Here is an 18,380-nt window from a genome sequence, read left to right as displayed (position 1 = left end):
GTGATAATATCCTTTATTTCACAATTTATCTTCCTTCCACAGCTGGAATAAATATGCTGTTCCATTTTCTTTCTTCTTTTCCTTACATTTTGCCATGTGCCCCATCTGAAAGAGCAGCCAGTTCTCACTGCGCTGCACTGATGGTCAGGAGGACTCCCGGCTCTCCCAGCAACCTGTCTTCAACGGCAAGCACATCCTCTCTCCATTGTTATGTTGCTTCTGGCTTGTACTATTAAGTTCTTAAAGCATTTGAATCATTTCCCAAATCTCTTATTTTGTTTTCTTTGGCCATTTTTCAATTTATAACCTAATTATTTTTTTAAAATACTGTGTGGCCAATACAATAAGAAATGAAGTTATAAATATTTGAAAAGAAGAGATAAAATTATGTTCATTGGGTGATAAGAAATACTTACAGAAAACTGAATTCAAGAGGTTAAATTTAACAAGTTTGGCAAAAATTCATAGCGTTCTTTTTTTTTTTTAAAGACTTTTTTTGATGCGGATCATTTTTAAAGTCTTTATTGAGTTTGTTACAATATTGCTTCTGTTTTATGTTTTGTTTTTTTTTGGCCATGAGGCATATGGGATCTTAGTTCCCCAACCAGGGATCAAACCTGCACCCTCTGCATTGGTAGCACGGAGTCTTAACCACTGGACTGCCAGCGAAGCCCCCTACTGGTTCATTTTTTTATCCACTATCAATTCGTTCTGCACACCACTCTCAGATGTCTCTTTCTAAAATGCTAATCTGATTGTGTCATTTATATCCCATTTAAAATCCTGCAGTGACTCTCTGTGGTCTTCAGGGTCAAGTTTAAACTCCTTAGCTCAGTAAGTAAGGTCTTTTCCATCACTTGGGCTGCCCTGGCCTCTCTTTCTCTGTTAGACTGCTTTCCCCTCTGGACTTTGCGTCATTTGTCCCAGAATTCATTCCAAGAGGCCTTCAGTCTGCATTAGATGCCCTTCCTGTGTGTGTCCATAGCACATTCTGTCAGGGCACTTACACGCTTCTTGATAATTGTGTTTGCTTGTTTCTTACCCACTAGCGTCTCAGCTCCTTAAAAGCAGGACTGTGTCCTTTATTTATTTTTTTAATTGAAGTATAGTTGATTTACAATATTATGTTAGTTTCAGGTGTATAGCATAATGATCTGGGTTTTTTTGTTTCTTTGCAGATTATATTCCACTATAGGTTATTACAAGATATTGAATATAGTTCCCTGTGCTATACAGTAAATCCTTGCTGCTTATCTATTTTATGTGTAGTAGTTTGTATCTGTTAGTTTCATACTCCTAATTTGTCCCTCCGCCTTCCCCCTTCCTTTTGGTGGCCATAAGTTAGTTTTCTATGTCTGTGAGTCTATTTTTTATATGCATTCATTTGTATTTTTTAGATTCCACATGTAAGTGATATCCTATAGTGTATGTCCTTTTTTCCTTTGTGTTCTAACAGTGTTTGGTGGGACTTTGTACCTTTTGTTTTATACTTTTTTGAACTTGCCAGTTTTTTTCAAGCAAGATAAGCATTTTTGTACCTCATTATTTTAATAACTGGTTTAAATATTTTTAATAAATGGATAAGGAAAATAAAGGGAAAATGAAATTAGGGAAATAAGTTAAAGCCAGGTATGAAGTGTACAGAAATATGTGCTTTTTTTTTTTTTTTTTTTTGACCTTGAGGCATGCAGGATCTTAGCTCCCGATCAGGGATTGAACCCACCCTTGGCAGTGAAAGCCTAGGGTCCTAACCACTGGACCATCAGAGAATTCCCCAAAAATGTGTGCTTTAAAAGTGCTGGCATTTGCTAGTGGTGAGCTGTACAGTTGACCCTTTCTAGGCACTGATGTAAAGAAGACGTGATCAGTTCCATGATTCACTGTGTTCACAACATAAAAATAAACCCTCTACTCAGGAAGCATAATTATTCCGGTACCCAGAAAGAAACTTCTTTTGTGGGTTCTCATAAAGAGGAAACTAACATAATCTACATTATCTTCAAAAATATCGTTTCAGTAAAGAAAGCAGCAGGTTTCATTGAGTAGTTTCTTGGGAAATCTCTCCGTAGAGATTGAATGGCATAGCTCCAAGTACAGATTAGAGGAAATCCTTCCAAGCGGCAAAAAAATAGATGAAATGGTAAATGAGAAAAAACGTGTGGCAGCGCATACTGACAGTGACCGCAAGTCTTTGCTCTGTAAAGAAAACATATAAATTACTGAGAACTATACCAGCTTCCAGTAAAATCGGAACAAAAATGTGAAGTGATTCATAGAGGAGGCACAGCTAAGCAGAAAACGTTAATTCAAATTAAGACGAGATCTCAGTTTTTACCTCCTAATAAACCCAGTATGGGGTTTGGTTTATTTATTTGAATGCTGATCGTGTTGATGTGGTAAAATTGGACTACTTCTTAGGGAATTTATTAGGAATTCATTGATTAGGACATTTTTTTTTTTTTTTTTTTTTGCGGTACACGGGCCTCCCACCGCTGCGGCCTCTCCCGTTGCGGAGCACAGGCTCCAGACGCGCAGGCTCAGCGGCCATGGCTCACGGGCCCAGCCGCTCCACGGCATGTGGGATCTTCCCGGACCGGGGCACGAACCCGTGTCCCCTGCATCGGCAGGCGGACTCCCAACCACTGCGCCACCAGGAAAGCCCTGATTAGGAAATTGGTACCACCCTATGGGAAAGGTGTCTGGCAACATGCTTTCCCCTCCACCTGTGAACTCGTTGAGAACAAGGACCACGACCACATTTTGTTCATTTTCTGTCTGGCCAGGCACTGTGTAAATACCCGGTTAAGTGCTAAATGAATGAAAGGACTTGAAAACATTCAGAGCAGTTGACTTGGTAATTCCACTTCTCGGAAAACTGCCTAAGGCAAGAGTTCTACATACAAACTCACAAAAAGAAGCAAGTTAAATGCACAAGTTGTTCTCTGTAAAAGTGAAAAATTGAAAATAACCGAAAAGTCCAAATCTGGAGAATTAGTTGTGTGACTCTTCATACTAGGATGTGAGGCCGCCATTTTTTAAAGAAGCATAAAGTTTGAAATAACACAGAACTATTACTACAGGGCTAGAAGGAAATATGCCAGAATAGTGGTAGGGTTGTGTTTGGGTGATAAAACCCTGGTGTTTTAGAAAAATACTTCTAAACTCCAGCTGCGCATGAAGTTGGTTGGCTGGTAACGTGCGTGGCGTGCCTGTGAGGCTGTGGGATGGAGACGGACATGTTACCAGGCGTGTCCCCTTTGCATCGTTAGCATCTCAGTTCATCAGAGCCTCTCGGTCTCACAGAGGTCTCACCTTTAGGAGAAAATCTAGAGATTCTCTCACCTTTAGGAATCTAGAGATCAGTGTGGGTCTGGGTCTCTCCTAATTCACCCACCTTCTGCTCCTAACCCTGTGCCGATATGACCACATGAAGCCTAAATATCGGCATCATCATTCGCCAACTTTTACTGGTGATGACTGTGTGCTAGACCCTATTCATAACTCTTTACATAGACATAATTAATACAACAGCCTTGAGGGTAGATACTGTTATTCTCCCCCTTTCTTACAGATGAAGAAACTCAGGCACAGAGATATTGGTGAGACCTGGACTCAGTCTGAAAGTCCTAAGTCTACTTTTTCAACCACTGTATTCTGCTGCCTCCTTGAAATGGGCAAGTTGGATGGGTAAAAGCAGAAAGGCAAAAGCCTTTTGGGGAAGAGTGGGTTATTATTTAGCATCAAGGTTAATGAGATGAAACACCAGGAGTCTATCTTGGCAGCAACTTGCTATAAACAGTCAAGTTCTTTTCTGTACACTTTTCCCCCTGTTCATATCCCAGGATTATAGAGTAGCTTAAAAGAGTCCCCCTTGCCACTTAGATTTTAAGTTTCTTTGTTCTGGTGACAGGCAGTTTCTTCTTGTAATTAACATTTTGAAAACTAGACTTCTAGACAAACCCGTCTCTTCTGGTGCTATTAGAAAAAGATGGCTGTGGGAATTCCCTGGTGGTCCAGTGGTTAGGACTCGACGCTTTCACTGCCGAGGGCCCAGGTTCAATCCCTGATCGGGGAACTAAGGTGTCACAAGCTGCCCAGCAGGGCCAGAAAAAAAAAGAAAAAGAAAAAGATGGCTGTGGTTGCAAAGCATCTTTCTTTGCCGTGAACTCTTTAAAGAAAAGGTATCACAAAAGACCAAGTGTGTTAACCAGGTTCATTATGTATTAGTCCTTTTCAGTTTGGAGCAAAGGATATTTGGGGAGAATCTTGGCCTGGATTACTGCTTTAAGGGAGCTGCTGTCAGTGGGTGAGATGGAAGTCAGTTTCATCCTGGTACATTTTGCTCATGAGAAAGGCTTGCCTTCTTGACTCTGCCCCTCCAGACCTTTCTTTTCTTTTTTCTTTTTCTGTAAAATATGTATACAGTAAAATGCAAAAATCTTAGTTATACCACTCAATGTTTTTTACATATGCATACCTCATATAACCCATACCCCTATCAAGATACAGAATAGCCCATCGTCCCAGAAGCTTTTCTTATGCTCCTCTGTTGTCATCACCCCACTCAGAGATAAGTCATGTTCTGGTTTTTTACACTAAGGATTAGTTTTGTTCAGACCTTTTTAAAGAAGCCATAGAATTTGGTTTTGTGATTTCAAAGGAAGCCTGTTGGGTTTGGTCACACATCTAACTTAGGAGTGTTGCCCTCTCACTTACGGTGGTTCTAAGTCCCTCCACATGGCAAAATAGGAGGTAAGTGGGAAGAGTGGACAGGCATTCTTGCCCTCTCCTTCAAACTCCCATTAGGAACATCCATTTCTAGCATCCATGTCTAGATGCTAGAGTGATTTTTACCTGACAGTTTTTAGGCACCAGGGAAGGGTAGGTATCTGCCGCTAGACAACACAGGAATGCATTGCACGTTGTACGTGACCGCCACTGAGTATTTGTTTCTCCAATTACCCATGCTATTCCAGTTATAGTTGCTTTCTTCACCAGGTTAGCTGTGACAGAAAAATAATCATTCTTTACTCAGGTATTTTTCCTGATTATACCATGGCATTTCCTCTTGATAACTAGTATGACCTCGGTCTATAAAACTTACTTGAACTGGGCTTCCCTGGTGGCGCAGTGGTTGGGAGTCTGCCTGCCGATGCAGGGGACTTGGGTTCGTGCCCCGGTCCGGGAAGATCCCACATGCCGCAGAGCGGCTGGGCCCGTGAGCCATGGCCGCTGAGCCTGCGCGTCCGGAGCCTGTGCTCCGCAACGGGAGAGGCCACAACAGTGAGAGGCCCGTGTACTGCAAAAAAAAAAAAAAAAAAAAAAAAAAAAAGGGCTTGTTTCTTCCCACAAAGACTCCATGAAACTATTCCCATCAAAAGGAGGCTGCATTAATTTTCTCCAGTGAAAAGGTTCCAGGATGCAGCTTGGGATAAGGAAAGCAGAGTACACAGTCTTAACCTCCAAATTTTGGCTCCTTAATATTTCTTTAGGCTGGAAGTGATACTAGCAAAGTTACATTTCCCTTTCCCTTTTATGCTCCCTTTATCCATGGACTAAAACTCCCTCTTGTGGCAAAAGCCTGTCTCCTCTGGGCACAGGTTGAAGGAACTTTTTTCTCAAGAGATAAAAAGCCCCTATTTTAGTGAGATGAGTGAATTGTTATCTTAAAGTTTTGTCTCATGCTTGTGGATTGAATTGAAGTTCAGTAGCTTGGTAACCAAGACTTAGTCCTGGAAAACAATACTAATCCGTTTTTGCCACATAAAATCTACAAGAAGAGACAGGACTGTTATTCTCCTGACCTGTGGTCAACTGAAAATCACCCTGGCTCTGTGATTCCACTACATGTCAGGAGAACAGTTTTTTTGTTTTGTTTTGTTTGTTTATTTATTTTTGGCTGCGTTGGGTCTTCGTTGCTGCGCGCAGGCTTTCTCTAGTTGCAGCGAGCGGGGGCTACTCTTTGTTGCAGTGTGCGGGCTTCTCATTGCAGTGGCTTCTTTTGTTGCGGAGCACGGGCTCTAGGCGCGTGGGCTTCAGTAGTTGTGGCATGAGGACTCAGTAGTTGCGGCTCACGGGCTCTAGAGTGCAGGCTCAGTAGTTGTGGCGCACAGGCTTAGTTGCTCCACGGCACTTGGGATCTTCCCGGACCAGGGCTCAAACCCGTGTCCCCTGCATTGGCAGGCGGACTCTTAACCACTGCACCACTCGGGAAGCCCCAGAACAGTTTGTTTGTTTTAGTAATGACAGCATTTTTGTCGTCTTGCCAGTCTGCACAGTGTTTTAGAGACAGAATCTTAATCATGTCTCTGCACAGCTATCTTCAGTTGGCAGAAGGTGGATTTGGTAGACAGAATAACACCTCCCCACCCCCCTAAAATGTCCACGTCCTAATCGCTAGAACCTGTGAATGTTTTACCTTATGTGGTAAAAGGGACTTTGCAGATGTGATTAAGTTAAGGGTCTTTGGATGGGAAACTTATCCTGGATTATCTGGGTGGGCCCAGAGGCATGACAAGGATCCTTGTAAGAGGATGGCAGGAGAATAAGAATGAGAAAAAGCAATGTGACAGTCGAAGCAGAGAGAGAGATTGGCAGATCCTATACTATTGCTTTTGAAGATGGAACCGTGATCCACAGAGTGTGCAGGCAGTCTCTAGAAACTAGAAAAGGCAAAGAGGCAGATTCTCCCCTAGAGCTTGGATAAGGAGGAATACAGTGTTGCCAACCCACTTTAGACTTCTGACCCCCAGAAGTGGAAGAGAATAAATTTATGTTGTTTTAAGTCACTAAATTTATGCTAATTTGTTATAGTAGCAGTAGGAAAAATTACCAGAAAAAAAAAAAAACCATTGTAACCAAGAATGGTTGCATTGTAACCAAAATCAAAGGTGTGGAATTGCTTGTGGAACCTGTGTCTAGATCACTCTTTGTATCAGTCAAATTAAGTTCTGCAGCGGTAACAAGCAACACCTCCCAGCTCCAGTTCTTAGCAATGTGAAACAACAGAGCTTTATTCCTAGCTCCTGTTCCATCTCAAGTTGGAGGGACTCTATGCCATGTCCTCCTTACTCCGGGATCTGGGTTGATAGAGCCAACACCGAGTGGAACATAGTTGGTCACTATGGGAGTATCAAGGGAACATGACAAATAGCACATTGGTCTTGCTTCCTTCCAGAAGTGACCATATTACTTATACTCACAGTCTGTTAACATCATGGCAAGTTACACGACTGTGCCTAATTTAGAGGACAGGGAAGGCCCATCCTACATTTGTCCGGAAGAAGGAGAATAAGTCTACTGGTAACACTAAAATACTACCAAACTCTTCTTCCTTAATAATGATTTTCTTGGATACCATTTTAATAGTTTATTACTGGCTAAAGATTCAGGATTATATATCCCAGTCTGACTCTGGGACTTGTCAGTGTATGCAGGTCCTGTCTAATAAGGCTGGGTTTTTAATCTTTACTAAATGCATGACATACTTGCCAGTTAAAGTAGGTGATACGCAATTTAAGGTGCCTGTGGAGGGCATACCTCCTTATAGAATTAGGGCATTTGATTGGTGTCACACTGTGGACTACAATAATCTCCCTGCTAATAGATGTGTATTTATAAAGGTTAATTTTATCATTTGAAAGATTAATTTGACTACAGGGTAATTTATGCAGAGCCATATGATTTTCACTGGAGATGACCTTTTCATTGGCTTCTTTTATTCCTTTGGTAAACAGGTATTAAAAGGGCTTTTATTAACTTGGATTTGATTTCAAGATTCAGAGTTTCCCCGGGTTCTAATTATTTCACAATTAGTCCTCATTCAGTAACATGATAAATGTCTATAATGTAGATTATAGACATACCACTATGTTTTTAACCTCTTCAAAAAGCTTGTTAGATTTTGTCAAAGTGAATAATTGTGATGATCATTTAGAGTATTTTATCCTTTCCAGAGCCCTTTTTATGTATCTGTGAGGGTCCTAACACCAACTGAAGGAGGGAGGGAGGTAGGGCAAGTGAAATTGTTACTGTTTTACGAAGGACAGAATTGGACAGCAGACAGATGATAATTCCACCTGCTTCTAGGTTTGACCAAATTGGCCATGATTACACTAAAAAACAAACAAATTATCCTCTGGCTTGGCTAAGGCCATGTAGGTTCACACAGTTGAAACTTCCACCTCCCTTTTTCTTCTTTGAGAACTGTGTATCCTTCCTTCCTTAAGGGTAATCCAAATAGATTCAGCTCAGGTTAGTTTAAGAGAGGTTTATGGAACCTAGCACATGGTTTACTATTTCAAATTAGAAATGGATGGGGAGGGACTTCCCTGGTGGTCCAGCGGCTGAGACTCCACGCTCCCAATGTAGGGGGCCCGGGTTCGATCCCTGGTGAGGGAACTATATCGCATATGCATGCTGCAACTAAGAGTTCACATGCCGCAACAACGATCCTGAGCGCCGCAACTAAGACCCAACGCAGCCAAATAAATATTTTTAAAAGATACTTATTTCATATTAAAAAGAAATGGTTGGAGAAATATCATATATAATCTACACATTTTTCTAGGGAGAAGGCTTTTTTTTCTGGGGAAGAAGAATACAGTTTTGCAAATACAAAGACAGTATAGTAACTTCTCAGTGGTTCAGCCTAAAGTAACTATAGAACATGTAGCTGTTATTTTATTGTCCAATTTGCCATCATCCTGGTCACCTCAGTATTCATGAGGAAAAACCAGCCAACATGCCAGGCTCCCAGATCCTTGACTCTCTGGACTACAAGCCCCTTGTCTCTGTTTCACTTAAGCCACCCACTTGCATGATCACACTGGACGGTGTTATCACATCACACTGCAGAGCCTGGGCAATCTTAAACTCAGACATCTTTCTGAGCCCAACTTGGTAACTCTAGAACTTTCTCACACTTGACTTGCTCTGCTCTTGTTTTTGGTTCTCAAGACAGGACAATGGACCCTTTTACATTGTTCCTATCGACTCCCTTCCATCTTCACTTCCTTTCCCACCTGCTTTGTCCTTAGTGTTTGAGGTTATTGATGTCTGTCATAGGACAACCAGCTGCCCCGGTTTGCTCAGAACCGAGGGGTGTCCTCAGAGCTAAAATGGCAACAGTCTGGCACAGACCAGGAAGTTGGTCACCCTAGTCCATTGTATCCATATGTGGAAATACTATATGACGGTGCTGCGTGCATCTCTTCCCAACCCCATGTTCAGTGACATCACACTGGTAGCTAGAAATCGACCATAGGGGGAGCATTTATACCATGGAAATCAGCAAACGCTTCAAATCAGGGCTTGACTTGTTTTGTTGATTGTCTAGGCTTAAGGTGATAGAGAAAATGTTAATAATGTAGATTAAACTTAAAAGTATGCTGTCTGTAGCCATTATGTCGTGAGTAGAACCAAAAGTTGAGGAAAGATTGTCCAGTATTCAAGAACTATTATCTGATTCAGCAAAGAAGTCACTCATATATTTGACAGACAAGTGAAGTTCTGAAGTAGGTCTGAGTCATTTCAGTCTAGCCCTAGTCCTTCACATGAAAACATCAGCCTTCGCCTCAGAACTAACAGTCTTTCAGGAAAGCAAGCAAAGGTGGTTGATCTAAGAGTTGGGCAAAAATCCAAGAAAGCATTTTGTGAGAACAAGATACTATGTGGAATCTACAGTAGAGATGATGGTATATTTTATTATTTGCAAATGGTGTGCTACACATTCTTTATATCAGTAAAATTTATAATCGGCTTACATACGAGTGTGGGTTTATGTGCATATGTGTATTTATATGCGTGTACACGTGCGTCTTCCTCTTTGGAAAGTCAGTTCTTAATAGTCGGGGAGGGGAGCAGTTTTGCCCCAAATTAGCCAGGGATCCTACATGCAGAGGACAGGTCTTACAGGTCTTTTAAGCTCGTCTTACAATTATCCAGCTTAAAATGTCAATGGTGCCAAGTTTGAGAGACTCTGCTCTAGAGCATATATAAGAAAAATAAATTAGTTCATGTATACGTAACTTTTACACATTAAGAATCCAAAATCTTTTTTTCTTAATTGTTTTAACTGAAGTATAATTGATTTACAATCTTGTGTTAATTTCTGCTGTACAGCAAAGTGATTCAGTTATACATAACATACATTCCTTTTTTAACATTCTTTTCCATTATGGTTTATCACAGGATATTGAATATAGTTCCCTGTGCTATACAGTAGGACCTTGTTGTTTATCCATTCTGTATGTAGTAGTTTGTATCTGCTAACCCCAAACTCCCAGTCCATCCCTCCCCCAACCCCTGCCCCCTGTGCAGCCACCAGTCTGTTCTCTATGTCTGTGATTGTGTTTTTGTTTCATAGATAGGTTCATTTGTGTCATATTTTAGATTCCACATAGAAGTGATATCATATGGTATTTGTCTTTCTCTTTCTGGCTTAATTCACTTAGTATGATAATCTCTAGTTCCATCCATGTTGCTGCAAAGGGCATTTTTTCATTCTTTTTTATAGCTGAGTACTATTCCATTGTATATATGTGCCACATCTTTACCCATTCATCTGTTGATGGACATTTAGGTTGTTTCCATGTCTTGGCTGTTGTAAATAGTGCTGCTGTGAACATAGGGGTGCATGTATATCTTTTTGAATTATAGTTTTGTCTGAATATATGCCCAGGAATGCGATTGCTGGATCCTATGGTAATTCTATTTTTAGTTTTCTGAGGAACCTCCATACTGTTTTCCATAGTGACTGCACCAACTTATATTCCCACCAACAGTGCAGGAGGGTTCCCTTTTCTCCACACCCTCTCCAGCATTTGTTACTTGTAGACTTTTTTTTTTTTTTTTTTTTTTAACTTGTAGACTTTTTAATGATGGCCATTCTGACCGGTGTGAGGTGGTACCTCATTGTAGTTTTCATTTGCATTTCTCTAATAATTAGTGATGTTGAGCATCTTTTCATGTGCCTATTGGCCATCTGTATTTCTTCTTTGAAGAAATGTCTATTTAGGTCCTCTGCCCATTTTTCGATTGGGTTGTTTTTTTGCTATTGAGTTATATGAGCTGTTTGTATATTTTGGAAATTAAGCCCATGTCGGTTGCATCATTTGCAAATGTTTTCTACCATTCTGGTTTTTTGCTTTGTTTTTCTGCTTTTCTTTGGTTGTTTTTGTCTTGTTTTATTATTCAAGTGTTTTTCGTAGTTGAGGAATAACATATATACAATGAAATGCACAGATCTTAAATGCATAGTTGGACCAGTTTTGACAAATGCACACAACCATGTGGCACACACCCCATCGGTATATGGAGTGTTTTCATCACCCCCTAAAGTTCCCTTTTGCCCCTTCCCAGTCAGTCCCCTGATCTGATTCCAAAAACAGCCAGTGATCCATTTTCTGTAGATTTCCATCACCATAGATTTGCCTGTTCTAGAACTTAATATAAATGAAATTATGTAGTGTATATATTCTTGTGTCAGCTTCTTTTACATAGCATGTTGTAAAAATTCATCTGTGTTGTGTGTATCAGTTTGATCCCTTTTATCACCGAGTAATATTCCAATGTATTAATATACTATGTTTTTTGAATCCATCTTCTTGTTTAAAGATGCATGTTCTTTCCAGTTTTGGCTAATATGAATAGAGCTATGAACACTTCTCGTATAAGACTTTTGTTAACATGTTTTCATTTCTCTTAGATAAAAATATCTAGAAATTGCAAGCTCATATAATAGATGTGCATTTTAACTTTTAAGAAATTAACAGCTTTCAATCATTGGGCTTTTCATCATTGGGTGACACGCTCCCTATTTCATAGATTTTTTGGTAAGGAATAAATTAAATAATGTATGTAGAGAGCCTAGTGTACTGCTTAGCACAGGTAAAGACTTGACCTGTTAGCTGTTAATATATTTATTCTCCCTAGCCGATAACATCCAGATCTCTCGTTCTTGAGTGCTAGGCCTGTATACCCATCTGCCTGCTCATATAGCATCAGAACTCAGCTGTCCCACAGGCAGCTTCGACTCGGCTTGTACCCAATTGAACTCTTCTCCCCAGTCTCCATCCCCAAACTGGTTCTCCTCTCACGTGCCCCGTTAGGGTGAATCCTTTCAGTTGCCCAGTCCCCTCCCCTCCTCGCACATCTAACAGATCCGCCAGGCCTGTTGATTCTTCGGCCTTAATAGCTCATGTGTCCATTTCTCTCCATTCTGCACTGTTGCTCCCTCAGTTCTGACCTTCAGGACCCGTCTCCTGGTTCGCTACTGCAGCCTTGTAACAGAGGCCCAGACCCCCAGTTCAGTGCCTGCCTGCATTGCAACCAGAGGGTTCTGTCCGGAGTACAAACCTGATCCTGTCACAATCTAGTTACAACCCTTAGGGCTTCCCAGGATAGAGTCTCAACCCCTCATATTCCTTTCAAGGCCTTCGTGCTCCAGTTTCATCTCCTCCCTCCTGCTGTAAGCTTGGCTCCCACTCCCTAGATTTCTTCTCATACCTGATCTTTTGCTTAGAGGCCTTTGCCCAGGCTGCTTATTCTACATAGAGTAGATACCCTTCCCTCCCTACCTCATCCTACCCTACCCCTTTCACCTAGCAAACACCCATCAGGACTCAGCCACCGTGTTTGGAAGTTCTCAGAAGCATTCTCTGCCACCACGCTCCTTTCCCCTTGAGTCGGGTAAGTGCCCCACCCCTTCCCCCTTGTGCTCCGGCGCTCGGTCCTTACGCCTAGTGTGGGTCTCGTGGCACAGTGTGGCCTGACACCCACCTCGCCCTGACCCTAAACAGCTCTTAGAGAACAGGGACCATTTTGTGCTCATCTAACACCCCTAGCAACTAGAACACAGCAGGGCAGGTACTCGGTAAACGTCTGGGAAGTGGAATAATTGTACTGGTGGTGGTAGAGAGTGGACTGAATTTGCTGCTGGACCTGTTGGGATGTTTGATCAGGGAGTGAAACCAGCAGCGTGTGGAATTCCTGGCTTCTTACCCGTTTGTCTTGTCCGCACAGCCTGATGAAAATTCACTGGATTTTTCCTCTTGTATGCTACGGCCCGGGATTAAAAACGCTCAGGAGCTTGCTTGTGGGGTGTGCCTTTTAAACGTGGACTCCAGGAGCCGGGTAAGTCACCTGCCTTCCCCCCTCCCCTGCACGGGCTGCTTCCCTGACCGACCCGGGAGGCAATCCCATCTGGCCCTTCTCCGCAAGGTCTGTGACCAGAGGAGGGGAGTTTATCAAGCCCTGAAATCTGACCACAGAGCAGACATGTTCTTTCAAAGGGGCAGCGGGGGGAGCTGTCGAGGGGTGGAGGCAGCTCCTGCCTTTCTAAGGAGTGGGCTTGTTGGCACGTGCCTGCCCACCCTCTGCACAGTGGGGTGGCAAGGAGAAAAGGTTAAACCTGTAAGGACTCGTTTGGAGGCCAGAGGCCCTGTTCTGGGAATTTTGTTGACCTTATGGTTTCAACGTTATTTCAGAAAGAAGAGAAGCCTGCAGAAGAACATCCTAAAAAAGTATGAACCAGTTATGCGTTATCTTAGCGTCTCCATCTTAATTTTGAGTGTGGAAGGCAAATTCGATGATTCCACTGCCATCCTGAGCTGTTCCAATCATGGATCCTTTGCTGAGTCCTTTTCATTCCCATAGTGTTTGATTCGGTCAACTAACATGTCCGTGCGGGTCCACTTCCGTCTGCTGTGCATGCTTGTGGCTCATAGCTGGCTTCTGGTGTTGCGGTTATTTTCCTCTGGGATGAACAGGGTAACAGGAAGAGCAGCTTCTGGAAGATGAAGTGGTAGTGACACACAGAATGAGATCAGAGAGCTTCAGGACTTGGCCGTTAGCAGACAAAAACAAATTGTTTGGGGTTTAGAGCTTTAGTTATTTGTTTACTTGTTGAGCTTTACAAAACACCCCGGAAGTGATTGAGGTTAGGCCTGGCTGACTGTAACTTACTGGTAAGCATTATTCATCTGGAAATCATTCTGCTGTGTTTAACATCTTTATTTTTTACAAATCCTATACCTATTTGGACTTTTTAATGATGTCAGTTTGGTTATCAGCTCCGAATGGCATTAGACCCTAAGAGTCTTTAATCTTTCATTTGCTTTCATGATAGGACTGTAATCAGCCTCAGAAACGTAAGGGATGGCATGTTATAGTCAAATGCCAGCCTCAGGGAAGGGCTGCTTTCTTCACAGAGAGATCAAAATGATCCCCAGCCCGTGGCTGTTTTTGTCCAGTGTCAGGACCCCTGCCGACCCTCACAGCCTCTGTCTGCCTTTTCTGGGAACAATTTGGCCTCCTTTTGCTGAAACTGGGTTTAACAGTAAAGATATTTTTATACCTTTAATTAGCGGCGAAAAACTTTCTCGCTTGAATTCCTGTAGCCACCTGCTCAGCTTTTGTGTGTGCGCCAGTTTGGCCTCAGCCTCTGTGAGCTGGAGAGGGGTCCGTGCCGGCTGCTGGTCAGTGCCCAGGTGTGGAGGGAGCCTGACGGGCCCCCCATGTGTGTTTCTTCCCGGCAGGCGTTCAACTCGGAAACGGACAGCTTCAAGCTGGCGTATGGAGGACACCAGTATCATGCCAGCTGTGCCAATTTCTGGATCAACTGTGTCGAACCAAAGCCTCCCGGCCTCATCCTGCCTGATTTGCTCTGAAATTTCCTGAAAGCTCCTGTGGGAAGTACTGCCTGAGTTTGTTTATTTTCCATCACACCCCTTGGGGTGACAGGGACCAATAAACAGAATGCGAATGCTGCAGAGCTCCCCCCACCGCCATCAATCTACGTGAAGAAATCCTCAGGAGGTGGCGGGGGAGGAAGTGCTGCAGAAGTTCCCAGTCTTTCCCCCCAACGACCTTTGCCCCCAGGTTCCCACAGCCAGTCTTTGGTATTCGAGGTAAAACTGCTCTACCCAAACTGCACTGGAAGTTTGCTGACTTATCTCTAGTTCTCTTAAGATGTTTTAAAACATGGACCACAATTTTCTTTATCTAAGGAATATTTGCTGCTGCAGTATTGAAACTGTGAAGAATTGACATTTGAAGAAAAATAAATTATTGCTATAGGACTGGAGTTGGAAGGATGTTTTGATCCAGTGTTTGTGTGTATCTAGAACACTTACTGTTCTGTGAAGTAGAATGCATTTATCCGCATTTAGTTTGTTAATATCTGAAATGAATAAAAAGGGGGAAACTGTGATTAAACTGGTATTCTTTTTACAGAAAAAATTCTGTTTCTCTCCATTGGACAATGGCAGGTGAGTGAGGGCAGACTTACCAGCTTTACTGTCGCAACCGACCCAGTTCTCTACTCTTTTCGTTCATTTCTAAGACTGTCAACTTATAAGAAAACTTTCTCAAAACATGCCTGGGAACTTTGCAGTGAGAAGAATGTTCATTTTGACAGAGGCCTGAACCTCAGTGTATCAGGGTGAATATCGTTGCCCTTAGGCGCCTTCAGTGAAAGCCTTGTTTTACCTCACACACAGACTGTGAACGTGATACTTTTTTCAGATGAGATTTGGAAAGCCAGCTGAATGAAATCTCTTTGCAGAGGCCTCTAGCCAAATTTCCAGAAATGACTGCACAGGGACCAATACCGCAGTATCTCTGTGAGAGACCGGGAAATTAATTCAGGGTTAGAAGGTGGAGCTCCTGGCCTAGCAAGGAGAAAAGTAAGGTGTGTATTTGTGGTAGAGGCACATGACTTAGAAGCAAAGGCAGGAAACTGTTCAAAAACAGCACTGAATTTTAGAAGGAAAAGGCTTATGCTCTCTGGTATAGGGAATTTTCTTTGCCACTTAAAATGAATGCATAAAATCAGGGGGAAAAAAGCCAAGTGGTTAAAGACTGTTATTCCTGGGAAGAACCCGCCAAACTAGGACACGTTTCTCTCAATTGTTAATTACGTGCTTTACGAAGAGATTTTGAATCTTGGGTGTTTCACTTTGTATGGCTTAAGCTCTCTGACCTAGACTTAGTTTTTATTTGTAAACTGGAAGAGTTGGTTTTGTCTGTGTAATTGCTGCTTTACATAATTAATTAGATCATTTTCCCTCCTGAGGACAAAACTTGAGGAAATTGTTTTGTTCCACCTTACTACCTCTTACTTCCATCCGCTCCAAGAAAGGTAGACATTTTCATTCCCGAGCTCCTGAAGAGGCTTCTGCTTCACCTGGCTGCGCGCCCGAGTGCACAGAGAACTGTTGATGAGGTAAATCTGTTTTTCTCATTTGCTCCAGATGATACCATGTCCAGCTACTAATGCCTGGGACAGCTGTCTCTGAATCGTTACCTTTGCCCTCCACAGAGTCAGTGGGTGTTAGTGACAACACAAGTGGGCTGGTTTCTAGCAGGTTTTGCCTGAGGCCTCTGGGTTCCACTTCAGCCTGTGCAGCACCTAGGGTTTCAACACGGCACCAGATTTCAAGCAGCCTTCTAAGTGGTCTCATACATTCCATGATAGACCATGATAAGAAAATCTACCTTTGCGACAAGAAGTGTCTCGCAGTTGGACAGAATTTACATTGCAGAGACATTTTTTGGAAATGCTGTGCGGACTACTGTTCTGTCACAGTGGTCCATATTGATGACATTTCAAAAAGTATGCTCACCTGTTAACTAGATTGGCTTCCATTTCTAGATATATTCCAGAATGCCTCAGATAAAATTCCTAAGTATAATTACTGCTGACCTTACCAAGTATGATAGGTTTAGTCACTCCATGGGAGGTGCCAGGGGAAAATACAGCAGACATCAATAAAAAGCCTTTGCTATAAAGAGTATTCACTACTTTCAGTATCTGTTTAGTACTGGAAATGTTTTATTAGATCCACCAGTAAAGATTTGGGGAGTGTGGAATACCGTTGCATTGATTTTCTTTATGCAGGTTTATTAAAATGAGTCAACACTGCATGCAGCTTCACCTCAGCGCTTGCTAGCCAAGAGCCCAGTGTCCTTGGAAACAGTAACCAAGGTTACTTACTTCCATATAGTGCATTGTGCAAGCTGCTTCACCCCCTTCTTGAGTGGCAGTTGGTAAGCAGTGTTGTATTTTGCCTTTAAATTTTTTATGGCTTAGCGTGTCATTTTTGTCTGGACATGCTTGAGGTAGAAGCAGCACAGGGTATATTAGGATATTATCCATGCTTTATTTTTCCTGTGGCTACTAGTTAGTTCATATAGGTTGCATATTTTAAATTATTTGAGTATCTTTTGTGTGCATATGCATAATTCTTTGCTGATTTACAGATGCCTTCGACTTGCCTTTTATTTAATGACTAGCATGTTCTTAAGATTTGAAATTATAGGGCCTTTATGTTATAGAAATCTGAAATGTTTGCTCTGCACTGGGGATCACTACAAAATATCCCGTCACACCTTGGAGGTCACGTACCTTCCTTCGTGACCTTTAGCTAATAAACTCCAACATTTAGATTGGAAAGGTGTTAGGCTTCCCAAGTGCCAAGTTACATCCCAGTAGCGGCATTTGCCAGGATTTCTGCAGGAACTTTTTCTTAATTACCAAGAACATTCTCTTGCTGTGTACAATTTGAGTTTTGCACATTTATCCAGAGACTACCAGACTTACTAGAGTTTGCCTCCATACTGTAGAAGCCGTAGCCTCCACAGCCAGTTTGTTTTTTCTGATTGATTTTTGATCATGTGCTGCTGAGGCATTTATGGGGTGCTCTGATTTCCCATAGAAACTATTAATTTCATTTTAATTTTCCCTTCTAGACAGTAATGGTGCATGCTTATAAAAGTGGACAAAAAGTGTATAAAATAAGAAAAGGTGGAATTTAGAGGGAAACCATTGCCACAAACCAGGTAAAATCTGGAGGATATAATGTATAGAAATATGTGGCCACTGGCATTATATGTAGGGCTTCTTGCCAAAAAGACTGAAAATCTAGGAAATTTTTCTACAGATAAGCAAGGAAATGAAGTAAAACAAAGCCGTTGCTGGGACAAGCAGCTCCCCTATAAAAGCAAGGAGCAACCTGCTAACACCCAGTGGTTTCCCAGGAGCGTGCAATAGAGAAGAGCTAATAGAAACTTCTACCAAGTCCCAGCCAGTTTCTGGGGGCTTCCCTGGCGGCGCAGTGGTTAAGAATCCGCCTACCAATGCAGGGGACACATGTTCAAGCCTTGGTCCGGGAAGATCCCACATGCCGGAGAGCAACTAAGCCCATGTGCCACAACTACTGAGCCTGCACTCCAGAGCCCATGTGCACAATGACTGAAGCCCACATGCCTAGAGCCCGTGCTCCGCAACAAGAGAAGCCACCGCAATGAGAAGCCTGTGCACCGCAACGAAGAGCAGCCCCCACTGGCCACAACTAGAGAAAGCCTGCGCGCAGCAACGA

General features: G+C 42.4%; 1 protein-coding gene across 21 annotated transcripts in view; it reads left to right on the top strand.

Annotated features, from left to right (window-relative positions):
* SYNRG (synergin gamma) overlaps window positions 1-17,776 on the top strand; it is a 94,530-nt gene extending 76,754 nt beyond the window's left edge. For 8 of the 21 annotated variants that reach the window (XM_079904240.1, XM_079904247.1, XM_079904241.1 and 5 more), the window contains 4 exons: window positions 12,607-12,690; window positions 13,024-13,134; window positions 13,488-13,523; window positions 14,538-17,776. In XM_079904240.1, the coding sequence (XP_079760366.1) occupies window positions 12,607-12,690; window positions 13,024-13,134; window positions 13,488-13,523; window positions 14,538-14,669 (363 nt within the window). In that variant the 3' untranslated portion in view covers window positions 14,670-17,776. The remainder of the gene's footprint in view (window positions 1-12,606; window positions 12,691-13,023; window positions 13,135-13,487; window positions 13,524-14,537) is intronic. The other 13 variants (XM_079904243.1, XM_079904252.1, XM_079904249.1 and 10 more) reach the window with 4 other exon arrangements.
* The last annotated feature ends 604 nt before the right edge of the window (window positions 17,777-18,380 follow it).

This window comes from Stenella coeruleoalba, assembly GCF_951394435.1.
Source record: "Stenella coeruleoalba genome assembly, chromosome: 19".
NCBI classification, from domain to species: Eukaryota; Metazoa; Chordata; class Mammalia; order Artiodactyla; family Delphinidae; genus Stenella; species Stenella coeruleoalba.
This window is presented reverse-complemented; position numbering and strand designations above follow the sequence as displayed.